Below are 26188 nucleotides of genomic sequence, written 5' to 3' on the forward strand. Positions count from 1 at the left end.
AGACTTCTTGGCTACTTATTGGTTGGATGAGCTAGCTCAAATGTAATGTTGGTCACCTGCAACAACATTTAGACTTCTTGGAAGACAGCAGAACCATTAAAACTTTGCCCAGTGTAGTAAACACATGTCTGGAAAGGACTGGATGAAGGTTATGCTTATACATATATTTAAAACATGGACATATATTTCTGTCTCTCCCATAAATATATTTTCTCTTCCAACACCAGAGGATGCTGTAGAGGTTGAGCTGTCTCTGTCATCATCAGAATATAACATTAAGTTTGTCAGCATTCCTTACTACTTCTTTGATTGTAACAGAATTACAGGGTAAGTTAACATCATATGGATATAGAATGCTCAAGTATGCAGCTGAAGTCTTTTGTCTTATGTATGAAGGAACATAATGTTGATATTTTTCAAAGGGTATCAAGTTTCCATGGCTCTTTATTATAGATTGTTCATCACAAGCTTCTCTATTGCACTGTATCTTGGTTCTTTTAATTTGTATTGGCTGCATTGTGATCTTTCCTAATATTTCAGGTCACAGTAATATCACATTGAACAAACATTCCTTTCAGAAAAGTATTCTACAATATATTGAATGATGTTATTATGAAGCTAGCACTGAATATTTCAACTTAAATTTACATTTGAATATTTTAACTTTTTGTTAGATGTGCAGACTGTTCTACCAATTGGGATTGTAACTGGTGTGTAGATGATTTTACCTGCAGTTTCAACAGGGACCCTCTCTGTGGTGATGTCATTGTGAGTATTAGCAGTTTAAGCATGAAGTGAACAACCCTTATCTACATCTGTTATTTATGATCTTGGATTTATCAAAAGATGTAATTTCAGACATTAATCTTGCAAAATGAAGTAAATTTCATTGATTACAAGTAACATAACCTTTTGCACCATTCTGCTGGTAGAAATGAAGAATACAAAAAATAAGACAAGAAATTAAGAATAGTACCATTGTCAACAAACTACCTTTAATGTAACGTATAGCTTAACATTTGTAATGGCCATAAAGTGTATTCAGTCTATTGGTTATGTGCTGAGAAATAGTAACAAATTTAAATTCATGTAACATGATTGTTTAAATTTTGTAATGTTCATAACTACTTATATGTTTTATGTTAGTATAATAATGTTTACCAGTTAGTAAGCTGGCTGTCTTCCTGGTGGCTTTCCCTATTACTTTAAGGAAGCAAGTTCAGCAGTGTTTCCATTGTATAATATGCTTCTTTTTAAGTAAGTAAAATGATGTGATTATATGACAACAAACTAACAAAATCATGGCACCCAAACCTTTTGACCTTTGAAACTCAAAGGAACTGATGGAAAATCTTGAAGATTGTAAATTTCACACTAGATTGAAAACATTGAAATTTATTCAATCATTTGCACTTCAAATAGGATACACTTCAGTGACTTCCTTCACATGTGTTATAAAGACCAAAGAGAATTGCATGCAGTCCTGATAATTAACAACAGCACCTGGTAAATGTCTAGAAATTCCAACAATTCAGTGCTTTATTATTTATTGGGAATACTCTATTTTTGTACCAACTTGTATTATTAAGGAAGTTTGTAAAATATTTGGTAACTTTTCCTTCATCCTGAATAGTTTGCTGTCCATTTCTCATATTGTATTGTGCATCATGGTCAGGTAGTTTATTGTAGTAATGTTTGTGCTTTAAAGTGTCTCTCTATGTGATATTATTTGCACCAAGGGTTGTAGACCTGCACCAGTTTATCTCTCTATGGTCCAATAATCTTTAACTGTCTAGTTGATTTGTTGTGCCAGTGTTTGAATAGGAAAACAATCTGTTAAGTGTAGTTGGAGACAGTTTCTGTGATAATGCAATAAGACTCAAACCTTAATTAATGCTGAGTATAAGGAGAGGCACAGTAATTATTGATGGTATTGGTTGAATGTAATTTATGCTGAATCTAATTATGATACAAGTAGTTTGATAATACTACCCACCTTTATGTTGCATGTCTGGGCATGTCCAAGGTTTTTGCCTTGGGGTTGAATACGTGAAACTGGCATGAGAATTTTTCCTTGTATTAGAAACATTGCCTGCAGAACAGGGAAGTCACAATTCTGTTTTCAATTATGTGATATTCTTCTCTATTCATTGTATTAACTACCCTTCTTTTAACTTCCAATTCTTTTCTTAATGGCAATACATTTTTTTCTTGCTTGTAGTGCTTGTACAAAGATGTTATTTTTGTCATTAGAATATTAAAGAGAAATCAATGTTGTGTAACATTCAAATGCAACATGTGTATGAGCAGTTTGTGGTTATGAAGTTGTCAATCTATCTCACACTAAGTAAATATATAAACTAGTGACTGTTTGAAATAAATGCAGTTCCAGCACATTACATATATTCCAGCAATTCACGTACAATATGATGCTTGTAATATGTGTTGAATACCAAAATACTTAACATGGGGAAACAGTCTGTCTGAAACAAAGCTATTATAAACATTATAGTTGTAAAGGTAAAGTGTGTTGTATTAACTGGAACAAGGAAGGAAATGATGTTGGACTGCCCTTCTTCCTGTGTTAAGTTAATTTTACAGTTGCATTCACACATTGCTATGAATACTATGACATTAGAGATCACTTACATGGCAAGGTCTCTATTTCTACAGTGTTAGAGTGTGTGTTGTGTGAGCTATTCATTCTGTGACAGATGGAATAGTAGGAGTAGTTCATAAATACAAGTTAGTTTCACTCTTCTTATAATAGGTACTCACTGCACAGAAATGCTGTCAAACTTTCAGCTTTGTAAGCAAAAGATTAAGATATAACTGACTAGCCTATTGTCAATGCAAGTTTCATTTCTGGTGAACATTATGGCAAACTTTCACTCTATTGGTTGTTTTTGTGTGGATGCAACAGTGAGAGGGGTGGGTTGGGGTGGGTCGAGTTGGGGCGGGTTCAGAGAGGAAGCAGTGGAGGGGAAAGTAGAATATTTTGCTCTCTGTATCCTGTACTGATTGTGACTAACGATTTAGATCAATGATACATGGATACTCTGATCCTGCCACTCTTCTGCAGTCAAATTCTCACCTTTTGTGCATACACACACACCCTCACCAGATTATAGATGAATTTAAAGTTAATTCACAAAGTGTAGGCTATTGGATTGTGCACCTCTTCACAAGTTTCTACCCAATATAACTTTGCTGATAATGCTTACACAACCTCCCCTGTTCTTCTGCCCCCAACCCCCTCCTGTGTTCCTGTCCCCCTCCTGTGCTCTTCTGTCCCTCCTGTGTTCCTGTCCCCTCCCTGTGGTCCTGTCCCTCTCCTGATTTCCTGTCCCCCTCCTGTGTTCCTCTGTCCCCTCCTGTATACTTGTGCCCCTCCTTTGTTCACCTCCTTTGTTCTTCTGTCCTCCTATGTTCCTCTGTCTCTACCTCTATTGAGGCAGGTCTAAATCAATGAGTGTTTCATATTCTGATTTTCCTTTCCCTGTACAGATTGAATCTGAAGATTGCCCTATGCTTAAGACTGGAGACACGTTTATCCCTAATGGTCTCAACAGAGAGATTATTTTTCTTGTCCAAACTCCCACAGCATCTACTAATATATCAAACAAAGTAAGTAGACTACCAAATGTTATTTATTCTCCTTCCTGAAAGTACTTAGCTTATCTGTTTCATTATTCTGAACATTCTCACTTTTACCTACCACTTCCCTTCTTATATCTCTACATTCTATGTAATACTAACAACTCTGTTCACGATCATAATACTAGGAATGCAGTAATATAAATCAGTCTGTTAATTGTCTTACCTCCTTGTTAGAAGAGTCTTAAAACTTTGTTCTATTCCTTTATGCAATAACTTGTCTATGTATTTGAAAACCAAACTTCAGTTATTTTTCAGATATCAGCTTAGAGTGTACTTCAAAAGTGTCTATTGAGTGTAACCCATTTACTTTCTTCCCTTCTTTTTTGGGGGAGGTGGGTTTTTTTTAAGGGGAGGTGGTTTCTTTGAGGGGGGAAGTGGTTTGGAGAAGGGATTAGGTGGGGTTAATATTTTTACTGTCTCAGTTTTGTTTATTTGTTTCTAGTCCTGGGATCGATCTTCTCGTTAAACCCACAAAGGGTTTCAGTTCACTTCCTTTCACTTCTTACTCTACTGGGTTTGTTATATTTTATGTAACAAAATAACAACTAAACTGAACTGAAATGTAGAAAACATTCACTCAAAGTGAATTAATTAACAATTGATGTAGTTTAGCATAATTTATATACTGCACTCCAATCAAGCTTTGATGTCAAATAGTTGAGAGAAATATTCTGAGTTTGTGCAAATGACTAAAAGTGTCTGACAAAGAATGTTTGACGATTAAATGAAATTTATTAATTACTTGCTCATTAACATACACTTATATTATTGAATGTTGGTTTAGTATTCTCCATTTTACATGTTGACTAACCAAGGAAGTGTTAACTATTAATGTAATTTTTTCATCCAATGCAGGAATATGAATGTGTTGTTGATTATGAAGGAAGAAAGACCAATTCAACGGCCACTATTTCTGACATGAATGAGGATCATTTTACTGTCACTTGTGAAGAGACACAGGTAAAACAGGGGCACAAGTTTTAGATTTGTAATCTTTGATAGGATTGAGTTTTACCAAATGAGGAATAAAGGCTACATAACCAAATTTATGAAATTGGAATTCAGCTGAATTGCATAAAGCTTGAAGGGATCTAAAAGATCCACAGGTTGCCATAGCAATAAGAAACTTTGATTGTTGCTTTGTTAATCAATCACACCAATCTGTAATTTAGAACGTTCTTTCATTAAAAAAATATTTATTCGTCTATGATTTTGTGGCCCAAGATACCAAGAATAGAATGAAAGAAGGTTATACCATTCTGCTATAAAAAATATCACTGTGACATGTGCTTGAAGACAGTTTTAATGTACTATCAATTATGTTGTATGTTTTTTCTTTTTCCTGGCATAGGGGGGGGGGGATGTGGACTTAATCAATGTCTGAGAACATGTTAAATACTTTAGTTTTTATTTCCATGGTTAGATGTATGCAAATCTTACAAGTGAAAATACTGAAAAAAAAGTATGAAATGTTGTTTAGGTGTACAGGACCTTATAGAAATGCCATTATGTTATTTTATTTTTGGAACATTTGTCAAATAACTTGTAAGATTAAGTGTACTGAATTTATGTTACAAGTAAGATGTTTATGTCCTATTTTTCAGTACACATACACAGCAGAAGAACAGACAGTTAATGCATCTCTGAACCTTAGATGGAAAGAGAGGGAGGTATACATTGATGGGACCAATAATGGTATGTTTACCTATGAAGCTGTCATTATGCTTAATTGTAACTTGATATCTTCACTGATTAAGTAACAGACTAACGTATGTGTTATCTTAAAGTACTTTTGTTACTGGGTAGATTTGAATGACAAAATTACCCAATAAATGGTGGGAGTACACTCTTAAGCAAACAGACACTTTTCAGATGCAAGGGCGTAGGAACCGGGGTGGGGGGGGCTGGGGGGATGCCAGCCCCCCAGTGAAAATTTGGAGGGGCGGAAGTATCATTCCACCCCCCCCCCCCGGTTCGCAAGTCAGAAAACCCCTTTTTCATTTCCAAATGAGAAAAAAAAATCTCATTTGGAGCACCAAATTGCATCTAAGGCCAGGTGAAAATACAAAATTAAGTTTACAAAATGGAGTGGGTGTTGAAGTGTGCTATATTGCACCAAATTGCATCTGAGGCCACCTGGAAATGCAAAAAATTCCAAAGGGGAGGAGGACACCCCTCCCCTTAGACCCCTCCCCCAGGCTGGCCATCAGTCTTCAGCCGCTCCCCCCCACTCAAAAGTACCTTCCTACGCCACTGTTCAGATGTGATGTAATGATGCCTTATTTTTATTTGCATATTTTAATCTAAGGAAGATAGGTGACACTCCCTTGGAATGGAACGCAGGATTTCTCTGTATAGTGGATGGATTACATTTCATCTTCTATTATGTTTCTTTTCATTTCAGTGGTTCTTTACAAATGTTCTGTGGACAGACCAGATTGCAGTCGCTGTTTGTCCAATATAACAACTCCTCCTGTCTTAATGTGTATTTGGTGTTCATCACAGTCATTATGTGCTGTCAACTGCAACCAAGGAATACAGAAAGAGTGTACAGCTCAGCCTCAGATCACATTGGTAATGGTCAAATAACAACTTGTTTATCTTGTAAATAAATTAACAAGATATTAACACAATTATTGTATTATGTACACAAAACAGCTTTAAACCTACTACTTTCCAAAGTCCTACACCTTACAGGGACAGATTTTATAAAGCAGGGGATGTGAGCCAGTCGATGAAGCCAACTCCCATGTATGAACAGCAAATAGTACATTCTGGCGTATATGTAGACTATAATTTGAGTCTTTATGTATTTTTAATCTAATATTAGATAAAAAAAACAGCCCCCAAAACTCCCTTCCCTATAAGAAAAGGATACTTATCAGGCTGTAAAAGGTTGTTGGAACTCTAGAACTCCTATAAGGAAACTTCTAGGTAAAAAATCCAAGGAATCCGGGCCAATTTTGAAAGAAAATTTTTCCCAATACAAAAAACATGTGTAGACACTTTGGGTGGTAGAATGAGAAGGAGGTCACTGACCGGATCTGACCTGTCACTGAGGGTGCACAGTGTTAAAAGATTACCAGGGCATACTAGACACGGTAGAATGCAGTGCTAAGGTGGTGGGGAGACAGGTAAGCGGGGAGCAAAGTAAATTTGAAATACTTTGAAAGTTTGCATTAAGTTGAATAGATGGTTTGTGGGGGGGGGGTTGGAGGGGGGATGTTAACACACCCACACTCCTCTGGATCTGTGCCTGTCTTGTCTGATTCAGAACATGAGGATGTTTCAAGGTTATTCTATGTGTAGAAATCATAAGAATCTTTCTTATACTGATTGTGAATTTTGTAGAGAATCTTGACATGTTTCGATAGTTATATAATCCTTATAGTTGAGGCAGAAGACAAAGCTTCAGTAGGCATGGTGACCACAACATGTTGGAGTTTTAGTTATATTTACTAATGAGTATCTTTGACACAATTCCATCTCATCATTTGTTAGACTGTTCCAACTAGTGGCCCAATGGAAGGAGGTACCATGGTTCAAATTATCGGCTCTGACCTGGGCCAGAGATTTTCAGATATTGAGGAAGTCAAACTAGCTGAGGTTTTGTGTGATCATGGACGTTATGAAGACCAGTACATAGTTGGGGAACGGTGAGAAAGTTCATTTCATTGTGTGTAACAGTATATTGAGTGGTTGAATACTTACGACAGAGATGGTTCATGTAATAGGTAATTGTTTGTAGGTACATGCAGTGATAGCATTATGTCTGTCTTTAGAGTACAGTGTTTAGGGGGTACAAATGTAGGGTGATGTCCATCCTGAGGAGTGGTCTAAGGGGAGGAAATACCCCTCTCTTATTCATGGAATGTGTTTGTGTGGCTTTGATGCAAAATGGTGCTATCATTGCCGACTTTAAAGGTTACATTTGTGTAATTTTCCATTTTTCAACTGTGATATCAATAAATGTAAACAATCTCTATATCTGCAGAAGAGGGTGGGAAGGGGGGGGGGGGTTAGTGCCTCCCTGGAGGACTTTTTCAAGTTGATTAGTTGCTGCATTTTTGCTTGACAGCAAAAGGATATCTTTATCGCATCATTAGGAACATTGGTCAGTGACTTATAATATATAATCACTTTTGCAATAATAAGGATATCATCTTCTGTAAAGCCTTCAGTATTGATCAGCATAACTTATACTTTTTAATTAACTACTTGTTTCCTTTTAATAAACAGTATATTATACAATACTTTTATTTTTGCCATATTTCAGTGTTACATGTATGGCAGGATCATCAGTGGTGAAGACGGGATTGGTCTCTGTAGAATTAACGGATGGCAGGATTTCACAGGGGGATGTTATGTTCTCTTACAATGTGAGTACATTGTATATACTTTCATTAGTATTTTTCTGTTTGTGTTAAGATACCAGACCTTGCGTGAGAAGGTGTCTGCTTGTATCAGTTCAGTAGTTTTGGTTTGCTGAGAACATGCAGGTTTTCAGTAGAAGGTTCAGTAAATGAAACATTGTAACATTCTTCATGGGGATCATTTGATGTTTATCAACAGGTTGTTTGCAGGTATATTCTGTGAGAAATTATCCTTTAGCATAGTTTTGGTAGGTGGTGTTTTTCCCTGCATCCCTATTGAGCCTGCTAGCTAGCCTTCCTTTTGAAAGTGATTCCTTTGTTCGAATTTACTTTTTTTGTTTTAGTTTCTCGAATACTGATTTGACATAATAGATTCATCATTAGTAATGTTCAAGACTTTTCAGAGTACTGAGATTAGCCTTCATAGGTTTTACATGGATGAAAAAGGAAGGAAGTAAAAGACAATTTAGTGGAATTTGTACATTGTAGGGTACATAGACAGGTCCAATGTTTGTACAGTGTAGCATACATAGGCAGGTCCAATCTTTGTACAGTTTAGCATACATAGGCAGGTCCAATCTTTGTACAGTTTAGCATACATAGGCAGGTCCAATCTTTGTACAGTGTAGCATACATAGGCAGGTCCAATCTTTGTACAGTGTAGCATACATAGGCAGGTCCAGTCTTTGTACAGTGTAGCATACATAGACAGGTCCAATCTTTGTACAGTGTTACATACATAGGCAGGTCCAGTCTTTGTACAGTGTGGCATACATAGGCAGGTCCAATCTTTTTACAGTGTAGCATACATAAGCAGGTCCAATCTTTGTACAGTGTAACATGCATAGGCAGGTCCAATCTTTCTACAGTGTAACATACAAAGGCAGGTCCAATCTTTGTACAGTGTAGCATACATAGACAGGTCCAATCTTTTTACATTGTAGCATACATAGGCAGGTCCAATCTTTGTACAATGTAGCATACATTGGCAGGTCCAATCTTTAAACAGGTTCAATGTTTATACAGTTAGCATACTTAATCAGGTCTTTGTACAGTGTAGAATACATAGGCAGGTCCAATCTTTATACAGTGTAGCATACATAGAATGGCTAATGTTTGTACAGTTTAGCATACATAGGCAGGTCCAATGTCTGTACAGTTAGCATACATTGTTCGTTCCATTGATGGGTATATAATGATTACATCACACTTAACAGTCAAATAAACATGAAAAACAGGCATCTACCAAAAGATAACCATAATACCATTTCTATGTCCTTTCCTAACTCTTGTAAAAACCTGGCCTAAAATAGTCAAATTAATCATAAACAAGAGTTGTCAGGGTCTGTAGAGTCTGTATTATTACAGTGTGTAACAGTGAAGTAGGTAATAGTCTATGGTTTAGTAAACCTAAGTTATTACCTATTGCTGTACCTGTCTCTTCTAAACTGTAAAATGAATCATTTACTGTAATACTTAACAATGAAATTAACTAAGCAGGTTCCTTTGACATTGCCTTAGCTTTAGATCCCACTTTATCATACTCTATCAGGCATTTGTTGAATGCAAAGTTAACCATTAAGTTGTGAGATATGGTTAAATAAGGATGATTTTTTTGTAGTAAAAGTCTGATATTACTTTAACCTTTCAAACTCTTTCCATATATCATTATTTTATATATATTTTTCAAGAATCAGTGTGAGAGATGGATGGTAGGCTGTGTTTATATTTGTAAAGCCTTTCGATTGTCTCTTCTATTTTCATAAATAATATTTCTCATCGATTGATTCTTTCTTGCAGGATCCAAAATTAACCTCATTCTTTCCTGAGATTGGTCCAGCATCTGGAGGTTCATTGATAACTATTAATGGTACAGACCTAGACACCGGTAGAGATATAGAAGCTTTTGTTGGAAGTGAGCCATGCAGTATTACAACGTAAGAGTAATTAAATCCTTGCTGAGTTACAGTCTGAACATGTCAATCTTTTGGATAGTTCTCTAAAATAATTTAAAAAGAATTGATTAGTACCAAATGAATTCTCCCATTCATTTTTTGATTTATTTATTGTTTACATTTCAATATAAAGTCTGCAATATCATTCAGTGTAGTGTAATAGGATGGCAAGATCAATAATTAGAGTGCCATGGTCCTTTCATAAATTAAGATTTTGTGGTTCACTATTTTGAACTGGTCATGTGTTCTCTCAGGGAAATACAATCAACTGTTAGTTATTGACAGATTGGGCACAACTGCTTTGGCTTTGAAAGTACTGCACTCTGAGGCAGAATATTCACATTTTGTGTTTTAATAAAGTAACATATATTCCCATTTGACATTATCACAACACACTTCATATTAGCAATGTAACTTATAATGCCAACACAGGGAACCTTAGTTTGTTACTGTTTGTAATTCTTAACATGGCAGGTATGTGTGTGTTATATTTCTAACACAGACAAGCTTATATTACGTTATTTGTTTCTATCTTTAAATGGCAGGTATATGTTACATGCTAACACAGATAAAGTTACAGTGTGTTATTGTATGTTTTGTCATGGCAGGTATGTGATGTGTTTCATGGCTAACAAACTTACAGTATGTTATTGTGTGTTAGTCTTTACATGCCAGATATGTGTGGATGTTTTCTTTCTTTTACAGTGTTTACTGTTGCCCCTGCATCAATGCATAAGTTAGGTAACTTATTCTACTTCCAACCATCATTCTTTTGTCTATTTATTCTTACTAGTTCTACTTGTTTGTTTATCTACATTTCTTAATGTTTTCCTTTTACAGAATACAACCAGATTACATTAAATGCATTAATGTGAACTCTACAGTAAACAGCAGCCATACTGTCATGATGCGCTTTGACAGTCACAGTAGAACACTTGATGGTACAGAATTTATTTACATTCTTGACCCAGAAGTCTCTGATGTGGATCCTAAACGGTCTATCTTTTCGTAAGTTTGGTCTGCTTAAACTCAGTTAGCTTATGTTTGCTTATGTTTAGTGTCTTTCATACTTGGGCTCTCCCTTTTGACAAGTTTACGAAGTTCAAATGTTTTCAACTCCATGTGGTTGTTAGATGACATATTGGTCCACAACAACTGGGAGGTTGACAATCTGATATTAAATGTTGGAGCTACTTTCTTGAGAGCCCAAATGTACTTTACTTGAGGTTGGGAAGCCCATGGATTATGCCCTGATGGAGATGGTTCAGATATTGATCAATGAGTTATGATGAGGTCTGATGGTCGTAAGGTCTGATGAGGTGTAATGTTCAGTGAGGTATGATGAGGTATAATGGTCAATTAGATATGATGAGGTGTAATAGTCAATTAGGTATGGTGAGGTATAATGGTCATTGAGGTATGTTGTGGTATAATGGTCAATGAGGTATGGTGTGGTATAATGGTCAATGAGGTATGGTGTGGTATAATGGTCAATGAGGTATGGTGTGGTATAATGGTCAATGAGGTATGGTGTGGTATAATGGTCAATGAGGTATAGTGAGGTATAATGGTCAATGGGGTATAGTGAGGTATAATGGTTAATGGGGTATGGTGAGGTATAACCGTCACTGGGGTATGGTGAGGTATAATGGTCAATGGGGTAATGTGAGGGATAATGTTATTTGTGTGGTAAAGAAGGATTTAAATGTTTGATCATATGATTCTATTAATGTATCTGAGTCATGAACAAAATCAATCCCTTGAGTGAAACATGAGTGTTTGAACTTGAATGATGAGTTGTGGAAGTATGATATAGTTTAGTGTGAGTGGAGGATTTGGGCATAATTCCTACAAGACAAACCAATGGCAGAAGCTCTGGTTTTGCCTTAAATATTCTGCATCACTTAAGGTGGATAAACCGTGTAGCAATTGAGAAATTTGTATCTTTTCAGTTTTTTCTTTTCTTTTCAAAAGAACAACCATGATGCCTTTGAAAGGAAAGTAACAGCTGTTGGGTTTTAAGTTGTTAGTAGTTCTGACTGTCTGTGTGAAATCTCAAAACTTTTAATTAAATTATCTATTAAATCTGTTCTTGCTCTTTACCTATAGGGGTGGAAACACTCTAACAGTTACTGGTGCAAGATTGAACATTATAATGAGACCACAGATTGTTTTTACTGTTGATAATCAAGAAAGCACTGAGGTGAGAATGATGATCTTTTTCTACTTAGAATACTTGTTTTATTTGATTTATTTGGGGGAAGCTTTTAACCCTCATTTAATGAAATAAAATTTACTTACATTGTTTGATTGTTTACATTATAGATTATTTATGGGTTGTTTCTAAATGGTTTGTTAGTATTTTAGTACCACACATTTTAACATTCCTGTGAGCAAAAGTGGCCTCAGTTTTGCACATCTTGCAAAAATACACTGTTTTCATTTTTCTGCATTTTGGGATGAATGCATTATTTAGTGTATCATGGTACACAAGATGTATGCAATGTGTGAACAAAATGAATGTTCATTAAATCATTGATAGTAATGAAGAAAGGTTCATTTTATTAGACTGTACTTTTTGTAAATTTTTCCAAATAGATTTGTGAAATTATTGATGCTAGCAAGATGCTTTGTCCTTCTCCGAGCCTTAACTTCACTCAAACAAGGAGAAAGAGAGCTGATGAGGCAGGAGGTCTTGTTGATGTTGGGTTTATCATGGATGGAGTAACAGAACTCTTAACCTGGTCAATTGACAATGAGGAAACATTTCAGTATGTGCAAGATCCAGAATATGACCAGTTTGAAGGCGGTGTCAGCGAATACGACGGCAGTCCCCAGCTACTTAGTCTTAAGGTAATTATAATTACATCTAATCTAATAGTTTAATTAGAGTAAAATCATTCCATTCAAGAAAATAAGAGTTAATAAAGACCCTGTGACAACTCATCAGTAAATAGCACATATCACCTAAGATAGAGAACTAGGGAGCATTTATACATAATCATTTATTTCGTTCTGGAGGTGTTTTAGATTTCGAGATGTGATGCTACAGCATGTTTACTAGCTGAGGAAGTCAAACCATTAAAGAACAGCAATGCATGGTGACCTTTAACAGTATATAGTTTCATCTTCCAACCCTTGTTCTTTCCTTGATATCTGCTACAATTTATATCACAGTTATTGAAATAAACCAAAAATAAACCAAATAGTACTGAAACCAAACAAAAATGCATATCCTTGATGTGCAGTTCTCTAGTCAACATCTTGTATGATGATGTCAAATAACAAAAGCTGTTTGTCTACCATGTTCGACTTGCTCACTTGTCGAAACGTTACTCTCTTATTTTTGATTCAGAATGTTTTTATAATTAGAATATACTTTTTCCAGGAAGAAGATGTTGTCATTTTGTTTACCAATTTACCAATGTTGTCTAATACTACATGTTCATGTGTGTCATTCATGTGTGTGAGAACTATGAAAGGAAATCTCTCATACAAACATTATCTGTAATGTTTATTTTGCCATTTATTTCCCTGTCTCTTTTACACAGGGTAGAAATTTAGATGAGGGAAGCCAAGAAATAGATGTGAAAGTTTACATTGGTACAGAGCTGTGTGTAAATATTACTCTCACTCCTGGATCCTTGGTTTGCACCCCTCCAAAGAAATCCCCACCAGCTGGGGATATAAATGGGGAACAAACTGAGAGAGACTTACCATATGTCACTGTAAGTGATGACAGAGTTTTATCTTAATTTGGATATAACAGAATGACTATACAGCCATTTATCCGAATGTCCCTACCTGGTTATGTTAGAAAGAATTATTTCTGTAACTCAGATTTTCATCAAAATTTTGCCTGGTTTAATTTACATTCACACTTATATGGTTACTTCCGGTATTGCAATATGAAAAAAATTCATATTTATGTCAAAGTTGAATAAATTGTAAAAATTTTGAATAAGCCTTACCAGTGTCATTTAAGCATTGCCTCCATGCTTTGCTTTTTATCATATCTTATCTGTTTTAGTATTTCTCTACATCCAGGTCCGACATGCTAATCGGAATTTTGGGATAGGATATCTCAGATATGTCAGCCAGATAACGGCAATCTTACAGATAGCCTTACCAGTGATTGCCTTTCTGCTCATTGTACTGATTTGTACTATTCTAGCAATGTTTTACTTAAGACGGCAAAAAGCTGGTAAAATAAAGGACCTGGAATTTCAAATGAGAGAAATACAAGATTCTGTCAGCGGAAACCTCAAGTCTTGTAAGTAAAATCACTGTTTCTCATTTCTGCCAGTGTTTGCATGTAATCTGTTAAAAAGTCATTTACTAGCATTAAACTAATTATGTTGATGTGGATAAACTCTTGAGCTCTTAATCCATGGAGATACCAGGGTTAATCTCTGGGTGTAGTAAACAATCGTACACAGGGTCAAACATGAAACTGGTATTAACATAAAAAGATGTGGAAACAATGAATTTATAAGAACATTGTACAGATGTCTCAAAATCCTGTTCTTTAGTTAGTTGAAAAGTGAATCTCATTTACAGTGGAGTATGGATGCTGATAATTTTCACAATAAGTTCCCACCTCCCCCCCCCCCCCTCCTCACCTGATAAGTACACCACAGATTGGAAAATAGGCTAATCATTTGAATCCAATTATTTTTCCAAAAGTAATGTCTCCATGTCTGTTGACTGTTACAGTATTTGCCACTCTTCAAACGACTATGCATGACTTTGACACTGCTCTGGAGCAAAGACAGATGATACCAATACACTCTAAGAGGCAGTATATCTTAAACATGCTATTCCTGGGGTTACAGGTAGAACCACCCGCACAACCAACAAAGGTACGTAAATTCATTTCACCACTTACTTAGTAACCATAATGGCCATCATCATTTTAACAGAAGAATAGAAAATATTAATGTTTTTTACTACTATGTATCTTTCATGAGCATTATCAATTCAATTTTTGGCTTTTCTTTCTTTTTGATCAAGAATCCTTATTTCTCGTTGGACACCAGATATCTTAGTTTGTATTACATGTATATCTTTTTCGATACACTAGATTTAACATAAATAAGGGAATCTTGTATCCTTGTTTTTATAGCCAGCCCTACAGGTCATATTCTGACATTGCAGTTCATGGGGTTATTTTAACACTTATATTTCAAGAAACCTCAGAAGTGTATATTTACTGATTTTGAATCCTGGTTTTGCATTTCAGTTCACATGTCTTTGTCCACAACACCCCTCCAGAAATTTGTATTTCCTTATTTGTGGGTAAAAACATATATCCTGGTGTTTGATAAGAAGATTGCTATAATAGAATATTTTTTACCATAGTTTAATCCATTCAGTTCAAGCATGTTAATCTTTAGTATTGTGGAAAGCTTGTAATGCTATACTGCTTCAGTTATGTGAGACATACTGCTGAAGCATAGGCCTGTCTGACATGGTAAGTTACTGTGTAAAGGGTCAGTATCTGCATGTTTAAGTAATAGTGTAAGTACATTTGATGGGGTTTTTGCAATCAGACAACAGATTATCACAGCATATAAAATTTCCTATGTAAGTTCTTTCTTTGACTGTAATAAGATGAAGGATGGTAATTCTGGCCCAGAAAGAGATGATGTTGGAAGTGTTGTTTATATGTTCTCCACGTGATAAATAACCAGTGTTATGACAAGTCAACTCCATGAATCAGACTCAAGTCATTGCTAGAGTGGACTTGAGTCTGCAAATAAATATGACGTAGCTTTAAGTCAGGAACCTTAAAAGACTTGAATCAGGTCACCACTGAGAATGAGATGACTTGGAGACAGCTGAAAATGATTTTACTTTTGAGGGTCAATTGACTCAGGCCAAAGTAAGCTGAAAGAAGGAAACAGCTCAATGACTAGAACTATGATATAATTATATTAGATATCTTATTAAGTGTACAGATGCTGGTGCTACAATGCAAATTTAGCATATTTTCCAAAGCTAACCAGATGAGGAAGAAACAAATTAAATCTTTAATTTACATGTACAGTAAATATGCCAAGTTTAGTCCTTGAAGTACACTGAATGGTAATTTAAGGAAAATATTTGGAACCCCCCTAAATTTAGTTATGGATTCTAATAAACACTCCAAATCAGTTATCTGCCTAAGGTAGTGTGGTATGTCATGTAAAACAAAACATAAGACAACAAAATATGGTTTTGAAAATTCTAAATTGCTTTTGACAAATGAATTCCCTAGCTTTCACAGGAAACCAAGAAAGGCTTGAGTAGAAAAAGGTGACATAAAAATTACTATGATACTTATTCAGGCAGTTACATGTATTTGATGGTGACTTACTGGTTAATTGATGACCTGGGTTGACTGGAACAGTTTATTACTTGACTTATTGCTCGACATACAACTAGGAATGAATTTAACTTTAGGTTGAGTTGAGACTCAATCCAAGGGTGATTCATTACAACCCTGTAAATGACTCACTGAGCTATGTATCTGAGCTTGTATCAGAAGAAAGCAATGTTCCAGGTTTTAATGGACAGGTACACTGTGCAGTATTTCAGCCTGTCATGAAAAGAATGCTTATGAAGCCTGCTAGGCTTTCAGTATTATATTATTGCCATCTCCAATATTTGATCATAGTCCAATGATCCATTCCATTTTGCAATCCTGTCAACCTGACTATATTTTATATCAGTTCATGGAAGTATTTGGTTCTTTAATATCAACTCTCTTGTATCATCTTTTTAAACAGGAAATTTTGGGAAATGAAAAGATCCAATTTGCAATGGAAGAATTTTCATCAAAGCTGCTTTCCAAGAAACATTTCCTGGAAGCCCTCATTCGAACCATGGACAATCATAACAACATTGGTGCTATGGACAGGTAAGCAGTGAACGGAAACACAAATAGAAATATACTTTAGTATCTCTCATCCTTTCCTTTCCTTTCTATTTCTATTTCTCCTGTACCTCTCCCAACAAGAAATGAGACCATTAATTTTGTGAGGTTAAGATTGGTTTTACTTCTTGTCTTTACCCCAATTCTTTGTGATCATACTGCCCTCTGTCAGAAAGTTCTGATGCATGTCCCTTCTCTTTCTCAATAAGAAACAGTTTTCAGCTAGTATGGTTCTATTTTAAGAATCCATTCAACTAGCTCTGCTGCATGAACCAAACTGTTGGTTGTAACTTACAACTGATGATATAAATTCTCGTCTAAAGCAAACTAACATTTCTCTACATCATATAAAGCAAAATAACCTTTGTTTACTGCGTCTACCAAATTAATGATTTTCTATTGTTGTTAGTCCAGACATGTAACTATGGCAACAAGATCACCAGTTCAAGTCAGACTCTCACTGACAAGCCGCTTCTTTAGTCTAACAATGCAATACCGTATCAGCTTAAAAATTGACACCTTTAATACAAACATTTTTCATTTGGTTTTCCATTCTACAATCTTATTTTGACAGTTTAGCAGAAAGTTTGGAGAGATGTTCACTTGTAGATGAATATTGTATTTTTTTGTTTTTTTTACCAGAGTCAACATAGCATCACTTCTGTCTGTGTGCCTACTACTAGATGGAAAGCAGGAACTCCTATCAACGTAAGATTGTCTTTCTCTAATGTTAAATTTGTGTCCAATTAAGTTAAATAAGGCAATTAACTGCTTTATATTATATTAAATTCATGATGCTTATATTGCATTTCTGACCATCTCCACTTAGTTTACTTTCAAGTAACTAATCCACTGGTCTGCATGAGTTGTATGATGCTATGTGGTATTGACTAATGCTCTGGTGTGTTTGATGCTATGTATTATTCACTAGTGCACTGGTTTGTATGATACTATGTAGTATTCACTAGTGCACTGATCTGTATGATACTATGTAGTATTCACTAGTGCACTGATCTGTATGATACTATATAATATTCACTAGTGCACTGGTCCATGTGATGCTGTATAGTACTTGCTATTGCACTGGTCTGTACAATACTATGTAGTATTCACTAGTGCTCTGGTCTGTATGATACTATGTAGTATTCACTAGTGCACTGGTCCATGTGATGCTGTATAGTACTTGCTATTGCACTGGTCCATATGATGCTATGCAGACTTCCCTAGGTCTGTATAAGGTTTATGTGAAAAGTAGACAGACCATTAAGTCATAGGATAAGGGTAGATGTTGATATTTGTTGTGAATAGTATTATACAATCTGTTTTAACAGCAATGTTGCAATGTAACATAGTATTGTGAGAGAATCTGATACAAGTATGACCTTTCCTTTCTCCTCAGTATTTCTCACTAGATTTGTAAAGATCACTCTTGCAATGACTTCATTTGAGTGGCTATAAGGGAAAATAAAGATCTCAAACTTTAGTGAAAAACCTTAAAAGGAAGCATTTGAAGAATATGCTATTTGAAATGTATGGCCTTAGTTTGTTTCCAAATACCTTGTGAGTTGTCTCTGTTATGGTATAAAATCAACTCTTGTTCACTATGTTTCTGATATTAAGTTCCTTCACTTGGGTCCTCTGTTTTTGAAAGCCTACTCATAAATTTGTCATATCGAATGTTGTGTTTTACATCATATTTACAGCAGCTATATAAGTTAGCCAATGAACAAACAGAGAACATTTCTTATTATAACCTTTCGCATTTGTTTTCTCTCCAGCGTCATATTCAGCTTGATGAGAGAAAAAATAGAAGATTGTGATGGCAAGCGGAACAAGTGCCGGATTTTATTCAGCAGGTAGGAAGTGGAATTTTGCTCTTCTAGCATTTTTGTTGCAAAAAGGAAAACAATTTCCTCATTATTACTAAATGTCATTTAGACTAATATGTGATATCACTTTTGTTTCCTTTATGATGTTGAACTTGAAAAGTGTTGTAGGAAATTAGATACTTTCATATTTTAATATTGAACTACAGTTTATTAAGACTAATTGCAATAATGAAAGTAATATTTTGATTCAAGAACAAATCAATTTCACTGAATGATCAAAAGGAAAAAAGATGAAAGGAACATTGTATATAGACCGTAGGATAGGCAATCCTCCACTGTCCTAACCAAGAATTTCTTCATTCTCTCCAACTTTGTTTGTTTATTGTCAATAACTGTAATAAAGAATTCTGCTATTTCTTTCTTTTTTTTTCTCTCTGAAGGAATGAATTTGTCTTGGAAAAGCTGATATCAAATTGGGTTACTCTTTTCCTATACAAATATTTCAAGGTAAGGAAGCCATGATAGTTGTCTGTAAATTTAATTTGTCTTTATGAAGGGTGTACCATGCGATTATTTCACCTGTACAGCTGTCTAGACAGAACCCGGTATTGCCACAGACAGTGATAATTATCTAAATTATTACCCTCGTCCTCTTTCCTCACCCATCCCTTACATATCATGGTGTTCTTTAATTAATTTCAGGACAAAGCAGCGACTCCACTTTACCAGCTGTACCATGCAATTAGGTACGTCTGTCAAAAGGGACCCATCGATGCTGTCACTGGCAAGTCACAATTCTCAATCAACGATCAGTGGATGCTGGAATCACAAGTCGAATTCAACGAACTTGTAAGTCACGTTATGTAGTATTTCAAGTGTCACAGTGAATGGTTACTGCATGACTTACTAGAATATAGGAAATTCAAGCAAGCAAAACTTCAGTTCAAGCGGTTTTACTAACAAATGGGGTGGGGGGGGAGGAATTTTAACGTGGGAACTGAAAGAGCATGGGAGGTCAGTACACTATTGTTAAATCCAGACGGCAGGTGTATGTGACAGTCACTGCTAGAGTATAGTTTAAATACATTACCAGTGCACTCTTAGTTAATACTATCCATGATGACTTGCTGTCATACAGTCAGATATATCTGCTTGTATTAAACTGACACCCCAGTTATTCTTATATTGTATTTGCAGAATCTCGAGGTGATTGCAAACAGTGTGACAGGAGAGAAGATTTCTCTAGCAGCCCTTGACATAAATTCTGTTACACAGATTAAAGAAAAGATTGTATCAGAGCTCTATAAAGAGGTGGCATTCTCTGAGCAACCAATTCCATCCTCTTATGATCTGAGTGAGTTTATCTCTACTTTCATCATCTTTTATAAACTCATTCTTAAACTTCTGCATAATGGTGACTGGCTTCAGAAACTATCACTAGATATCACTGCAGTCAACATGATAGAACTTGATCAGGTATATCACCCGTGTGACTCTTATATTCCTTAATATAAGTTATTTCAAACATCAAATTATCGTCTGAAAATAAGTTCAAATCAAATCCTGAGAAATGTTTCTTTCTTGGCTAGCTACATTGCATCCAAAGTAAACAGGTTAGACCATAAAGGCACAAGGAGCTTGAAAAGTTTGTCAAAATTAAAACCTAACTTTTACTAAGGATATGAGACTCAATTGACAGTTATATCTTCTCTGTTTCTTTCTCTTTGTGCTCATGAAGATGATTTATTGGATATGAATACATCCAAGAACAACACAGTCAGATGTGAACAAATATATTATTAATGTTTAATACATTCTTAAACTAATTCAAAAACTAGAATACATTTGACCTCATCCAAGAACAACACAGGTGAACAGATATATTATTAATGTTTAATTCGTTCTTAAACTAATGCATAAACTAGAATACATTTGACCTCATCCAAGAACAACACAGGTGAACAGATATATTATTAATGTTTAATTCGTTCTTAAACTAATGCATAAACTAGAATACATTTGACCTCATCCAAGAACAACACAGGTGAACAGATATATTATTAATGTTTAATTCGTTCTTAAACTAATGCATAAACTAGAATACATTTGACCTCATCCAAGAACAACACAGTCAGATGTGAACAAATATATTATTAATGTTTAATACATTTTTAAACTAACACATAAACTAGAATACATTTGACCTCATCCAAGAACAACACAGGTGAACAGATATATTATTAATGTTTAATTCGTTCTTAAACTAATGCATAAACTAGAATACATTTGACCTCATCCAAGAACAACACAGGTGAACAGATATATTATTAATGTTTAATTCGTTCTTAAACTAATGCATAAACTAGAATACATTTGACCTCATCCAAGAACAACACAGGTGAACAGATATATTATTAATGTTTAATTCGTTCTTAAACTAATGCATAAACTAGAATACATTTGACCTCATCCAAGAACAACACAGTCAGATGTGAACAAATATATGATTAATGTTTAATTCATTTTTAAACTAACACATAAACTAGAATACATTTGACCTCATCCAGGAACAGCACAGGTGAACAGATATATTATTAATGTTTAATTCGTTCTTAAACTAATGCATGAACTAGAATACATTTGACCTCATCCAAGAACAACACAGTCAGATGTGAACAAATATATGATTAATGTTTAATTCATTCTTAAACTAATTCATAAACTAGAAGTAGAATACCCAGAGAATGAAATGCATAGTTCTCATCTTAACATGGATGACTTAATATGTAAACTTTCAACTTGATGACCTACATTAGGCATGAGTATATTAATCCTGGTTGTTCTCACTGTTTACAGTGTGGCGTATGGGGCAAGGAGGACAACTTATCGTTAGGGACGAAGATGATCTCAGTGGAAACACTGAAAATGGTTGGAGGAAGATAAACACTCTTGCAGACTTTCAAGTAAGCTATGTGGTAGAGAAACATTAAAGATTATGGGAGGTGTTGTGGGTGTTGAGGGGTGGGGAGGGATGGAGTGGAGGGGATAATGGTAGTTAGGAAGCTGCTTTGCTTGTTTCATAGTTGAAATGCTCATGAAAATATATGCTGTTGGGATAAATGCCCAAATATTGTCTGGAAAGTTGAACAGAGCAATTCACAGGGAAAGAATGACCAGACCAAGGCACCGGATCTAGCCAGACGGAGCTGGCTAGGCTAGACTGGCTGCCCTTGGCAGGCTACGGCATAGTTGGTGGTGTTTTTTTTGTGAGTTCAGCGCCAATTGCATGGGAAAATGCATAAGTAATTTGTCCAGAAGGTAAGTTGATCCTGATGTAAGTATGCCCACTAATTCAGTTGGGATAGTATTATCGCAAAGGAATGAAGTTGGGGATGGGGTGGTGGGGGGGGCGTGTTAAAGAGATGTGGGATGAAAAATCAAGATGAGGGAGAGGGACTGACTATCAAGAACAGTATGCATGAATGCGTAAGCCATTGCTTGCGATTGTCAGCCATTACTTACTCTTGGGCTGAAACTACACCCACAATGATGACACCATTTAGAATAAATACTTGCTATTTTAAGATTACACTCAATCAAGGTAGATATTTGTGAGTTCTGATTTTCTACATTTACTTTTGTCAAACAAACTCTTGTTTCCATATTTAGGTCAAACCAGAACATGCCTGTTTTGAGCTGGTAGAGAAGCAACAGAACCCTAACGCTGCAGTTGTGGGTCAAGGTGCTGCTCCTGAAATAGATGATGACCACGGTAAATATCTACCTACTAAATGAATGTTGCCATTAATGTCAGTATAAACTAACCCCATGCCACTTTTCCATAGCATGAGTTACTATTGTAACGCTAACTCAGTCTAAGATTCTGGGCGTCCAAATATTCCCTGCTGAGGACTGGTGGTGGTATGGAAACAAATGCGGCTTGGATGGTTGTATGTTAGTAAACGACGAGCCTTAAATCTCGCTATTACATGCAAAAGTTATAACACATAGATAAACGAGTAAAGAACAAGCGCTGTGTAGATTTCGCAATCTATTACTTTAACCAGCCACGGTACAAACAATACAATGGCACGAAGCCCTCAAAAATAGATAGAAAAACATGCACTTAACGATAATGGTCACAAACGAGGTCTCAATACCGAAGTAGAGTCCTATAACGATACGTACAAAAGTGTATAAAAGACGAATACAAGACAGATACAAGTACGACCACAATGGTCGGAGCCAGGGCTACTACCGAACCGAACGATTCAGATCGGGAGCGAAGACTGGTCACAAGTCGTGAGGTCTGCTTCAGCTGAGCTGGTGAGGATACATCACGTGACCTCTAATATTACGTAATGTAGCCTACGACAAATAGAGGGCGACATATAAGATGACCAACGGCATCACACTATCCCCTTCTCAGTCCTTAACTTGTCCCCAAGTTATGAAAACAAAATAGTATAAGGATCGCTAATTAGACACAAATCTAAAATCATACACATACTAATACAAAAAGAAATCCAAAATACATGAATACGTATAAAAGCAAAGTATAGCTAATAGTGCCTGCCATGCACGAGAGCCTATACACACAATAACATTGGATATTAACTCTTACTATGGGTTCAAAACTAACTTTTGAGATAAAAACGTATCACATGTCAATCTGTACCGACTAAAAAAATATGTCCTAGCTCGACTGCGAAAGAAGAAAGTTACGCAATACGAGAGTAATAGAAGAGTAATATGACCTTACATGCACGTGTTCATACCCTAAAGGAATAACGCGGCTCGCGCGAAAGTGCAATTTGGACTCATGTGAGGTCACATTCCAGATACAACTAATAAAAGTAAAAACAACTTACGGTACCGTACATAGATATAAATACATGAAAACAATCCAAGTGAATCAAAACATAACACTCTTGATGTAACACAGAGATCCAAACCACCAAATAAATTGATAGGAAGTCCGCATCAAAATATGAAATGTCCACAAGATTTCCAAAGTAAAAAGATATCATAACGAAACCGGAGGTCCGCATCAAAAGGTGAAATGTCCATAATAATAAGGTGAAATGTCCTTAATAATTCCACAGTAAAAATATATAATAAAGAACCACGTTATTTAACACAAAAGTCCTGATCGAGGGCATCTCTATGGATTAACGGTAAGTCAACAGTTCGCTGGTCTGTGGGGGCAATTCGAATCCCTCCTTCTCCGTGGTAAGGACTGTACCATCTGGGTATTGGACAGTATGTTTTTCCTTCCTGTAAATAACTCCAAGACCAAGATTTTTTACTTCCGCGTTGATGATGAGTGGAATCCTTGAAGCAACCATCAGGTTCCGCAGACGGGTCAGTTCTTTATCATCCAGAGTTGAATCCGACGATGCTGTTGAAGGGGTTGATGTTGAAGTGGTTGGGGAAGGTGTAGAGCTATCCTCAATGGGTGATGTCAAGGGGGTTGGCGCTCGTCTACCACTGGGTCCCAACGAAAGGTCGATAGGTCCGCAGTCTACCGTTGAGGCGGGGGCGTTCTCACACGACTGGTCGCTCGCTTCGATGAGGGCAGCTAACGGATCGAAGGGTGACGGAGGTAGATCCTCGGTGCCAAAAGCCAAAGAAATATCATTTAGCCACTCATTGTTATTCGGTGTCACAGCAGGACTCGACTTTGAATTGGCAATCTGTGGTCCAGTTGATTGTGGCACAATAGGAGCTACCGGTCCTGGCCTCCTTAAACCAAAACGCCTACCTCGCCTACCCCTAAATTCACAGTTTGGGTGATGACTGCGAAGCTGCTTCCATGAAAAAAATAATCGCCCGCACGAAAAACAATCTACTTGTGGTCTACCAATACAACGCCCGAATGGAAGGTTTGCGGACATTGTTCTATCTTAACAATAAAAACAATAAAGCAACTACGAGGCCTCACCAACTCTGTTGGTCTCAACACTCTCTCCAGATGCTAAGCACAATTTAAGACGATCGTGGTGAACGACCTTCGGCCTCGATCGTTCCGACTGTTTTATGCGATAAGTTACATCGGATAACTTATTAACTATTAAATATGGGCCTTCCCAATATCTTTGCAACTTAGGAGACAGTCCCTTTTTCTTACTGGGGTTATACAGCCAAACTTTATCACAGACGTTATAACCTTTGGCATTGCTAAGCCTATCATAGGACTTCTTCTGCCTTTCAACTGACGCATTTGTTTCGATTTTAGCCATTTCATGAACTGTCCTAAGTTTTTCTTCCAATTTACTTACATAGCTAACTTACATAACTAATTTCAACATGGGGAGGGGGTACCAGGAGGTCAACTGGGAGATTCATCTCCCTTCCCAACATCATTACACTGGGTGTCTCTCCCGTGGTCTCGTGAACAGAGGAGCGGTACGCCATGGTAACATGGGGCAACCATTCATCCCAATCACGTTGGTTTTCCGAAACAACGGCCGATAACATTGCCTCTAAGGTTCTGTTAAAACGCTCCACCATGCCATCAGATTGGGGGTGAAAGGCTGTGGTACGAGTTTTATCAATACCAAGGAGCTGTGCTAATTCTTTAAACAAATTTGACTCGAAATTTCGGCCCTGGTCAGTATGCAACTGTAGGGGAACACCGAACCTCAACACAAACTGTTCTACAAAGACTCTGGCCACAGTAACTGCCTCCTGGTTTGGGATCGCATAAGCCTCGGTCCACTTAGTAAAGTAGTCCGCTACACACAAAATATATCTATTTCCCGTGTCGGTAACTGGTAAGGGTCCCAATATATCCATGGCCACTCTTTCCATGGGGGCTCCTACCACGTACTTTTGCATACGTGCTCTATGAGATTTAATTGGACCCTTCCTTGAAGAGCATTTTTCACATTGCCGACACCATCTCTCTATATCCTTATGATATCCAGCCCAGTAAAATCTAGATTGGACTCTCCTCATAGTTTTCTTAACACCTAGGTGACCAGCTGTGGCATTACTATGTAACAAAGACATTACCTCATTACGCATGCTTCTAGCCACCACTAATTTCAAGGAGATCTCATTCCCCGAGTCAGATTCCCATTTTCGATAAAGAATACCGTTTCTGAGACATAAGACCTTCCACATACCCCAGTAAGTTTTGAAAGTCTTGTTCTCAGCTGAAATCAGCGACCACTGCGGCTTTTCTTTGGAAATAACCATCCAGCCTATAATTCGACTGATGTCGTTATCACCCTGCTGCGCCTTCTTAATGTCTTCTACAGACCACTGGTCCACCCAAGCACTATCTAGCTCTAGCCTGGGAGCAACTATCTCTGGCACAACCTGTCCATTATCTTTTCCACTTTGAGTTGGACTTTCTAATGATGTAGCTGGTTCCATCCCCTTCTCAACATCTGTCCTAATTTCGCCCAGCCTATCAGTTTGACTCCCACCCTGTTTAGTTTTACTACG

At 36.4% G+C, this 26188-nt stretch overlaps 1 protein-coding gene across 2 annotated transcripts in view; it reads left to right on the top strand.

Annotated features, from left to right (window-relative positions):
* Window positions 1-26188, top strand: part of LOC139961195 (plexin-A4-like) — a 92950-nt gene that overhangs the window by 50346 nt on the left and 16416 nt on the right. For both annotated transcript variants that reach the window (XM_071960198.1, XM_071960199.1), the window contains exons 8-30: window positions 228-327; window positions 675-768; window positions 3508-3627; window positions 4516-4620; window positions 5265-5355; window positions 6065-6234; window positions 7162-7316; window positions 7937-8039; window positions 9834-9970; window positions 10829-10996; window positions 12098-12191; window positions 12587-12841; window positions 13540-13716; window positions 14036-14261; window positions 14705-14850; window positions 16759-16889; window positions 17547-17612; window positions 18683-18760; window positions 19174-19240; window positions 19436-19582; window positions 19931-20087; window positions 21590-21696; window positions 22403-22505. In XM_071960198.1, coding sequence (XP_071816299.1) covers window positions 228-327; window positions 675-768; window positions 3508-3627; window positions 4516-4620; window positions 5265-5355; window positions 6065-6234; window positions 7162-7316; window positions 7937-8039; window positions 9834-9970; window positions 10829-10996; window positions 12098-12191; window positions 12587-12841; window positions 13540-13716; window positions 14036-14261; window positions 14705-14850; window positions 16759-16889; window positions 17547-17612; window positions 18683-18760; window positions 19174-19240; window positions 19436-19582; window positions 19931-20087; window positions 21590-21696; window positions 22403-22505 — 2997 coding nt within the window. The remainder of the gene's footprint in view (window positions 1-227; window positions 328-674; window positions 769-3507; window positions 3628-4515; window positions 4621-5264; window positions 5356-6064; window positions 6235-7161; window positions 7317-7936; window positions 8040-9833; window positions 9971-10828; window positions 10997-12097; window positions 12192-12586; window positions 12842-13539; window positions 13717-14035; window positions 14262-14704; window positions 14851-16758; window positions 16890-17546; window positions 17613-18682; window positions 18761-19173; window positions 19241-19435; window positions 19583-19930; window positions 20088-21589; window positions 21697-22402; window positions 22506-26188) is intronic.

The sequence above is a fragment of the Apostichopus japonicus genome, chromosome 20, assembly GCF_037975245.1.
Source record: "Apostichopus japonicus isolate 1M-3 chromosome 20, ASM3797524v1, whole genome shotgun sequence".
NCBI classification, from domain to species: domain Eukaryota; kingdom Metazoa; phylum Echinodermata; class Holothuroidea; order Aspidochirotida; family Stichopodidae; genus Apostichopus; species Apostichopus japonicus.